Source organism: Berghia stephanieae, chromosome 5 (genome assembly GCF_034508935.2).
Source record: "Berghia stephanieae isolate SIO BIC M18660-M18661 chromosome 5, UCSD_Bste_1.3, whole genome shotgun sequence".
Classification (NCBI taxonomy): Eukaryota; Metazoa; Mollusca; class Gastropoda; order Nudibranchia; family Aeolidiidae; genus Berghia; species Berghia stephanieae.
The window spans coordinates 57,442,945-57,452,944 of record NC_088364.1 but is presented as its reverse complement, the minus strand read 5'-3'; the positions used below and the strand labels follow the sequence as shown (position 1 = coordinate 57,452,944).

Genomic DNA, 10,000 nt, shown 5'->3' with positions numbered 1-10,000 from the left:
GAGAGAGAGGAGAGAGAGAGAGAGAGAGAAGAGAGAGGAGAAGAGAGAGAGAGAGAGAGAGAGAGAGAGAGAGAGAGAGAGAGAGAGAGAGAGAGAGAGAGAGAGAGAGAGTGAGAGAGTATATTACTGTGAGGAAAAGAAAAATTGGACGAGTCTATTTCAAAGGGGTCACAAAAGTCGAATTATCAACTGATTAGTAAAACAAAATGTACCTAATAGCGACACGCTTAGCACCCCATAACGTCACAAAATTAAAAAATTCCAAAAAATAGACTTTGGCTGCTGAGGTGCCAGATGGCCACGCGTGTGGCCAAAGATAGAATAATATTTCTTTTATTAAATTTTATTTATTTATTTTTGTTTTAGTGACTTTTATCCTAGTCTATTCAATTTTAAGTTTTGCCAAATTCCATTAGTTTTGAAGGGGGTCATTCTTAGTAGCGAAAACCATGCGAGTATCTATTTAGTCACTTTTTAAATCGAATTTGGTTAGGTGGAAGTCTGGCCATCTGGCAGCCTTGCCTCGCAGACGTCACATGCCACGTCTTCTCACCCATTGAAATTGAAGCGTAAATTAGGTTTGGGGCTGGAAAATCGCTCCTCTTCTCACTCATTGAAGCGTTAATTGGTTTGATGGTTTGTAATAATACGTGAAAAGTTCTTACCTTATTCCGATGAACTTTGAAACATATATAGATGAAATGTACATCTATAAGCTTACTCGCGACAAAATCTCTGCTCTTAATAGTTTTAGAAATATTTCACTCAAAAGAGAGAACATCTGTTTTTAACGGCTTTCTGGTAATCGCACGAGTTTTGTCGCTTGACATAATCTAAAATGACATCTTTACTAATTGTGTGCCAAATTTCAGACATATTATTGATAAAAAGCGTGGTAATTATTTTTTTCAAAATATCATATACGAAACGGCTTCGTCCCATTTGGGCACTTCGTGAGCGAAAAAGAGACCCAAAGATATGTGCGGGATAGTCATTGCTATATTATGATGGTCTCTCTCTCTCTCTCTCTCTCTCTCTCTCTCTCTCTCTCTCTCTATCTCTATCTATCTCTCTCTCTCTATCTCTCTATCTCTCTCTCTCTATCTCTTTATATATATTATATATATATATATATATATATATATATTATATATATATATGTGTGTGTGTGTGTGTGTGTGTGTGTGTGTGTTGTCAATATCTCAGCCCCATAATTATTTCACACCCCATTAATAAGGTTTTAATGGTGTTGCTAGGGTGCGTGACTGTCCCATTAAAGCAAACAGCAACCGAGTTTAAGCAGGTTTATCACAGGCACCTAGCAACAAGCCGGGACCATTTTTACATGGACTGTATGTAAAATTCACAAGCAATAGTAAACGACTATAGTAGCCTTACACACTAGTTTGTTTAACCATTTATTATGTAGTCAGTGTGTGTGTGTGTGTGTGCGTGTGTGTGTGTGTGTGTGTGAGAGAGAGAGAGAGAGAGAGAGAGAAAGAGAAAGAGAGAGAGAGAGAGGCCTATTCACGTCTACAGCTGTCGATAGATAAGCTACGGTAATAGTTGGTAGGCGTCAATATTTTTTATACAGCCGGAGTAAGGTCTCGTTGTTCAGAGATGCTAAATAATTTTCTTGTTTAAATGTTCGATAAAATCAATAAATAAATAAAGAACGCCCAACCTCCCCTCAACTAATCTTTAATCAGAGGTGTATGAATTGAATTTTTTATTTTTTGCCAACTTGTTTTTTTTTGGGTGTTAGTATTGCGGCACTTTATCTTGAAGAGCAGCACTCAAATGATCATGCTTCGGTCAAAACGCCATGCTGATAAAACAACTCAAAAATATTATTTATAGATATAACGTTTGAACTTTTTAGCCCTTTTCTATGTGCGTTTTACCTCTCTATGCGCGTCACAATATTTCATTTGTTTCCAAAGCAGGCCATATTTCTCCAAACTTAAATTTAAGAAAAGGCTAAGCCTTTGCTATTTCTTCTTGTTATTCTTTAATTTATCTTGGGGTGTAATCTCTCGTGCGTAAAATAAACAACTCGAGATTTGGAAACTAGAAGGAGACGAGACACTGTATCTACTGTGAGCATGTAGTGTGTTACCTGGGATTGTTGTTAGAAGGAACGAAGTTGACGTCACTCACCTCTTTGCTATTTTTTTTTTAGCCATCTACTTTTATGAGTAGTTCTCACTAAATTGTATCAATCAGGATATAAACGGTCAAGGTCACACACAGTTTTGTATGACGGGACGTTATATCCGGCTGGCGGAATGGCGTGAGTAAATTATCTAAGCGCATAGCATCACAGACTGGAATATAATGATCCACTGCGTTTATTGCATATTTAATTTTATTTTGTTACTATTTTGAGATGAAGGCTTGTCTGCGGAGAAATAAATAAATGATGGATGGATTTATATATTATTTAATTAACTTAATTATTATATTTTTGCTTAATTTTTTTTTTAATCACGTAAAAAAGAAAAATATAACTACAATGACGCCAGGCGTCACCCAGCGGGTCTTTTGTCATCATAAGAGTAGGGCGGATAATTTGCCGTCATAAAACATACAATTATTAAGCTATTGTTTGTCCTTTACACATTTCAATGCGATGGCTTAATTGTATCTTGTGATATTATAAGCAGAGCGATCGAGATTACACTATGTTATTATCTTCATCATTATTAGAATTATTATTATTTTTAAAAAATAGTCTAATTAGTATTATTCATTTTTAAACTATTATTATTATTATTATTGTTATTATTATTATTATTATTATTATTATTATTATTATTATTATTATTATATTATTATTATTTATTATTTATTATTATTATTTATTTTTATTTGATTTTCGCACTGGTCGACAAGGAATGCTTGGGAAAAACACGAACAGTTGTCATTGGATTCACTTTACTAGATAGACTACAGTATTATATCAGAACGCCCTTTTCCGTTGACGTTCGGTCTGATTTGTTCATTCGAGATTCAAGAGTAACATGCGTTGGAATGTATGAATTAAGTATTGCTTTTTTTTTCTCTTTGTTTTGCCTCCTCCTCCTCCTCCTCCTCCTGCTGCTGCTGCTGCTCCTCCTCCTCCTCCTCCTCCTCCTCCTCCTCCTCCTCCTCCTCCTCCTCCTCATTCTTCTTCTTGTTCTTCTTCTTCTTCTTCTTCTTCTTCTTCTTCTTCTTCTTCTTCTTCTTCTTCTTTCTTCTTCTTCTTCTTCTTCTTCTCTCTTTCTTCTTCTTCTTCTTCTCCTTCTTCTTCTTCTTCTTCTTCTTCTTCTTCTTTCTCTTCTTCTTCTTCTTCTCTTCTTCTTCTTCTTCTTCTCTTCTTCTTCTTCTTCTTCTTCTTCTTCTTCTTCTTCTTCTTCTTCTTCTTCTTCTCTTCTTCTTCTTCTTCTTCTTCTTCTTCTTCTTCTTCTTCTTTTCTTCTCTTCTTCTTCTTCTTCTCTCTTCTTCTTCTTCTTCTCTTCTTCCTTCTCTCTCTTCCTCTCTTCTCGTCTCTCCTCCTCTTCCTCTCTTCTCTCTCCTCCTTCTCTCTTCCTCCTCTCTCCTCTCTCTCTCTCTCCTCTCTCTCTCTCTCCTCCTCCTCCTCCTCCTCCTCCTCCTCCGCTTTTTCTTCCTCGTCTCCCCCATTACGGTAAATTCTTTTATGAATTTGACACCCATCCGATTGAGCACCTCTAGTGTGACTGCCTGCCTGTTGCAGACACGTATTCTTGACAACAAGAGGGTTTTATTCAATTGGTTCTAATCATATTTTTTTTTCTTTGGTTTGACCAATTTTGATTTCTCTGACTTACGAATTGCAAAACTGAACATTGGATAAAGAAAGAATAGATTTGAACGAAACGCCAGATTTTTTTATGGATCCATTGAAAAAAAATAATTCTTTCTTCTTTTTCTTTCTTTCTTTCTTTTTCTTCTTCTTTTCTTCTTCTTCTTCTTCTTTCTTCTTCTTCTTCTCTTCTTCTTCTTCTTCTTCTTTTCTTCTTCTTTTTTCTTCTTCTTCTTCTTCTTCTTCTTCTTCTTCTTCTTCTTCTTCTTCTTCTTCTTCTTCTTCTTCTTCTTCTTCTTCTTCTTCTTCATTTACTTTTTCATTTCTGAGAGGAAGGACAGGGCACACAGAGGGTGGTTAACACCATGCATGTAGTTTTTTTTTTAATCATGGATTTACTTCATATCTGATTGATAAAAACTATTTCAAGGAAGACATGAGCAGTAGAATAATTTTGATCCTTTGATCTCTCATCACTGAACCTGCGACATTGGGATGTACTGATCTAATTGGAATCGAACACATCTTCATGGAGTTGTTTGCTGTTATTTTTCTTTTTTTTTTTTCTCTTTTTTTGTTGTCTTTGTTTGTTTGCTTGTTTGTTGTTGGGTTTTTTTTTTTTGGTCTTTTAAAAGAAAAAGTTTATTGATTAATTAATTTCTGTCAATCTAATATGTAAATTATTTTTCGTTCCCAGTCTGTGCAACGTGCCACAAATGTGGTTTTCCAGGCCAATCATGTGTCAAGAGACAAGCGAGGCAAGACACTAGGACAGAAGGGAGGCTTTAGAGGCTGCACTGTGTGGCTGACTGGTCTCTCTGGTGCTGGTAAAACCACCATCTCGTTTGCTCTGGAAGAGTACTTGGTCAGCCAAGGAATCCCAGCCTACTGGTAAGTTCAGCCATTTGTCAAATCATTTTTTAACCACTGCAGTCATTCGAGGGGCTATTAATTATTTGATTAATACATTTGTTTATTTGTTTACTTATCTATTATTTATTTATTGTGTGTTTTTAAGAGGTTTTTATTTATTTTTTGTGTGTATTTATTTGTCTAAAATCTGTATTTAATCATATGTGTAGACAATGATGATATGTGTGGTTGGACAACAGAATGTTTAAGACTTTATCTCCAGTTGTAGTACATTCAATTTTCTCGGCAACTTAGAGATGACTTTTATCCACCCCCCCCCCCAGTAATTTCCTCTATATTCTACTCAGCACTGTATCCTATACACACTTTTCGTGGTGATAACACCTAGAGTCTGACATATATGACCCTCAGTGTAACTCTGCATTTTATTGTGATGGCCTATGTATGGAAAATGCAGTTGGAGGTCAAAATGATCAAAATGTTGGAATCGAAGAAAGAGGACCAAGTCTTAGCTTTTTTCCTGTTTAATATTGTTTTTAGACAATTTGTCAAATATCGTTCAATCAAATTTGATATTTTCTTCAGTGTGATTCTGTACCATATTTTACTATACAATTAAATTCATTATATTCCTTAAAACTTCATACGACAGTCTTGATGGAGATAATGTTCGTACTGGCCTCAACAAGAACCTGAGTTTCACTCCTGAAGATCGTGAGGAGAACATCAGGCGTATCTCTGAAGTCTCCAAGCTATTTGCCGACGGCGGTATCGTTTGCATCACCTCCTTCATCAGCCCTTACATCAAGGTAAATTAGAAAATTGTATGGCCACATCAAAGTATTTGTACATCAAACAACAACGGGGAAAAATAAGTTCGATTCTTTCACCATAATTGGAGATCCTCACACTGATAGCCTTAATGGTAGCGCATCAATATCTTTTGTTTTCAGACCTTTATGTCCACCCAGAGGTGATTTTGATAGTTAGTTTGCGTGATTTGGTGGAAAGTACTTATTATTGTCGAATGGCATATCCACAGGACAGCAAGTAGTTCTTACTGTAAATTTAATTCTACAGAATTGGTCATAATCTTCAGCTCCATGAGTTTCACAGCTCTAAAGAATAGTCAGCTTTATAATTTGGATTTGCTCCGAGTAGTAAAATGATTAACAATAGCATACTGACATAAATTCTTTTGACGCCAATTAACATCCTTGGTTCTCTTATCTGAGTATTGTGATTTAAAATCTTGTATTGTTGAAATATGAATATTGATATAATGTCTGTATGTTTTTACAGATGAATATTTGGAAATCAGTAACAATGATAAAAGAGAATAGAAGCTTCAATTTGATATACGAAGACCGATGGTGTGATCATTGCCTGCTTTCCCTTTGCAAAACGTCCACATCTTGTGTTATCGTAAATTTAAAACTTCTTTTTCCTTTAATTCTTGGTTTTTATTTTTGCATGCATCAAGCAGCAACATTTGCAATATTTGGAAGTTGAAAAAAACCCACAAAAACATTCATTTTCTTATACCTTCTACACAAATAAACTTAATACTTGGTTTAAAGAATGCCATGTTAATGTTTAATATTTATTATTCCTCCAGGACTTCCATAATGTTTTTAAATCTTGTATTTTCTTTCCCACCTGCATCATCCTCAAGTTACATATTCTCAATATTTTGGCTGTCCTCAGGATCGTGAAAATGCCCGTAAACTACATGAAGAGGCAGGACTTAAGTTCTTTGAATGCTACGTGAACACACCTATTGAGGTGTGTGAGGAGAGAGACGTAAAAGGACTCTACAAGAAAGCCAGAGCTGGAATCATTAAAGGTTTGAATATTGTTAATCCTTTCTTTATGAAAATATTTCTATAATAATAATCGTAGAAATGGTTGATGAAATCATTCTTTAAAATTCATTCATTCCCCACCTTATAAGGGTTAATAGAGAAAAAATTAAACTTAAAAAAAATAAAATAAACACAAGATAATATTTTTATTCTTTACTCAAGATGACGAATTTTAAAAAGCTGATTGTGTTCAAAATGTCATTTGATTTGATCAACATTGATTCTTTTCAGGTTTCACTGGTGTGGATTCTGCCTACGAAGCTCCTAAAAGTCCTGATGCCAATCTGAAGGCTGGAGAGCAGACTGTTGACGAGTGTGTTCAGGAAATTGTCGGTCTCCTGGCTGATGGGGTAAGCTCATCACTTTGGCATTCACCTGCTGTTTATTTCCTTTCCGTATTGTTGAAACCCAATCACCTGATAGCAACATGCACATATTTGCAGGTCTGATAACTGGATGCAGTTATGGGCTCGTATTAAGATTGATGTATTAGACAATGTTTTGCTATGGCTTGAGAGTATTTTCATTTCAGCAATGAGACCACAATAATTTGGGTTATCAGACCTGCAAATAAGTACACGTCACCTGGTAGACATTGAATTACTTATGAACTATGAGATTTATAAAAAAAACAACATTTTAATGGAAACATTTTTAATGCATCTGAGTATTTTTGTTATCTTTCATTTGAACTATTTGTTTATTTGTTTGTTAAAATAAAAAGTTGAAATTAAAACAAGACAGCTTAAACTGATATATAAAAAAAATTTTAAAAATGACAATAATGTGTTGTAAATGGTTTGCAGGACATCGTTCCTCGCGGAGCTCTCCATCAAGTGAGAGAATTATTTGTCCATGAAAACAGACGTGAAGAAGCCTGTGCAGAAGCAGCTTCTCTGCCAAAAGTGGAAATCAACAAGGTAATGAAATAAAACAATGTGTGTATTTAAGGTATCAAAAGAACAGAGCTTAATTATAGATACAGCCACATCTCTCCAATCCAGACACCTCCATTTCCAACATTTTTTACAGATTACCGAGACATTCTGATAGTGGAATCAGTCCCTAAACTGTACATATAAAGAAGAAGAAAATCCTTCCCCTAGCAACATGTCCGAATTGTGGAGTTCATGATTAGAGAGATGTGATTGTATATATATATATATATATTATATATATATATATATATATATATATATATATATATATATATATATATATATATATATATATATATATATATTATATGTAGGACATTTCCATGGCTTAGGCTATGTTCTATGGGCATGATCAATTTAATTGATTTATCCAATTGAATCAAATTTCTATTTCATTTTGCATTCACATATTTCTCACTCGGTGTCTGCCTCCCCCTTTATCTGTTTTTCCCGTTGACATTGCCTTCTACTCCTGTCCTGGAATGAGATTATCAGATTTTGTTCAACCTCTTGCCGGAATCCCTAGTTTGGAGGGAAAGAGTCTCTTGTATGGTTCTCTATTTTAATTTTGGTAACAATTTTTAGATATTTTCTCATTTTAAGGTTTCAACCTTATACAATACATAAGTTCTTTCATTTTGTTTATCAAAAAATTTCAACCATTTTCTAAACCTTTATCTACAGCTGGATGTGCAGTGGACCCAAGTTCTGGCTGAGGGATGGGCATCCCCCATTGGAGGCTTCATGGGAGAGAAGGAATATTTGCAGTGTCAACACTTTGGATGTCTGCTGGATGGTGAGTCCTCTGATCCAAACATTAATGGTTTTCAAAGAAATTAGAAGTTCTTCTTCCTGTTTATTTTGCATTATGGAAACGAAAATAATTTCAATTTCATCGATGAACTCCCACATTCCATATTTATTCATTTTTATGCAAAATGACACATATTTTTATTGTTTATATTTTTTCTTTGTTTACCAGCGGGTGCTGTGAATCAATCTGTACCTCTTGTACTGCCAGTCCACACTGCCGACAAAGAGAGATTATGTGGAAAAAGTGCCTTCACATTGACATATGAGGGAAAAGACATCGCTATTTTAAGAGAACCTGAGTTTTATCCTCACAATAAGGAAGAGCGATGTGCCAGACAGTTTGGAACGACACATCCCAATCATCCTTATGTCAAGGTTTGAATATTTTTTAATTAAAATTTTTTTTTTCATTACAAATTTCATTTTGGTCATTTTATGTGTGTAATTGTAGATCTATCGTACATGCATGTTGTCATTGGTGAACGTTTTGGTGTCATTGTTGATCTACCAACCACACATAATGTCATTGCTGAAATTGTGTGTATTATTGATGATCTACCATTGACACAAACTTTCATTTGTAACATTGTGTGTCTCTGTTGATTTACCTTATACAAATATTGTCACTGGTAAACTTAATGTGTCATTGTCAGATTACCATTTGCACATATTGACATTAGTAAGATGATAAACCTCAAGAAGTCGTGATAGGGGCACGAGATAGTTACTATGTTTTATATCACTTTTATTTTTTTTGACTGGTGGATAGCATCAATTGTAGAGTGTCCCTCTCGTGCCCAGACTGAGTTGTCCTAACAGTCATGTTGTGGGTTCGAATCCTCATCGCAGCAAAAGTTTTATTCTCTATTGCCTTCTAGCACTTTACTACCCACTTCATTTCTTGTGTCTGTGTAATCACAAGCTTGAGCAATATTACTCCCATTTAAGAATCAGAATGGTTTATTGTTTTGACATACTCATTGTTTCAGATGATAATGGAGGGTGGTGACTGGCTCGTTGGTGGCAAGCTAGAAGTCTTGGACAGGATCTATTGGCATGATGGGTTGGATGAATACCGACTAACACCTATGGAACTCAGAAACAAATTCAGACAGTTAGGGGTAAGAACTTATATTCTGTATGAGATAAACCAGGTGCTTCAATTTTATAGAGGAAAGACTTATCATATTGTTCATTTGGTGCATTTTTATTTTCGGTAACCATGGTAACTGGTGAGGTTTATATCAGATTGTAAATGCATTCGTGGTGATGCAGTTGAATCTGATAATCAGAACACCGCTCAATTGCACTGATTTGTCACTGACAGAATTGTTGCTTCATAATTTCTACTGGTTAATTGGACCGCATGCCAGTTAATTGGCATGATTTCAGTCCTTCAGAACGTTGTAAGAATTTGTTCTTTTCTTTCCAAGAAATCAAAAGTACATTGATACCTATTGAGCTTAATAATAATGAAATCACTCTGTATCTCAAAATGATCAAATAGATCCATTAATTAAAAACGGCATCAAGCTGATCACGACTCACTCCCTTTTATATGTTAGTATGTCATACTTTAACCCCCTACAAAAACAAAATAAAACAAACGTCGTCTAACTGATTGAATTTGACTTTATGTCTTATTTCAATGTGCTTTTTACTTGACTGATTGAATTTGACTTTATATCTTATTTCAATGTGTTTTA

General features: G+C 34.9%; 1 protein-coding gene across 1 annotated transcript in view; it reads left to right on the top strand.

Moving 5' to 3' along the window:
- Positions 1-10,000, top strand: part of LOC144973290 (bifunctional 3'-phosphoadenosine 5'-phosphosulfate synthase-like) — a gene marked incomplete in the record, with an annotated part of 36,192 nt that overhangs the window by 20,976 nt on the left and 5,216 nt on the right. The window contains 8 exon segments of the mRNA XM_078915556.1: positions 4,503-4,696; positions 5,331-5,487; positions 6,386-6,524; positions 6,775-6,893; positions 7,350-7,463; positions 8,166-8,277; positions 8,464-8,669; positions 9,284-9,405. Coding sequence (XP_078771682.1) covers positions 4,503-4,696; positions 5,331-5,487; positions 6,386-6,524; positions 6,775-6,893; positions 7,350-7,463; positions 8,166-8,277; positions 8,464-8,669; positions 9,284-9,405 — 1,163 coding nt within the window.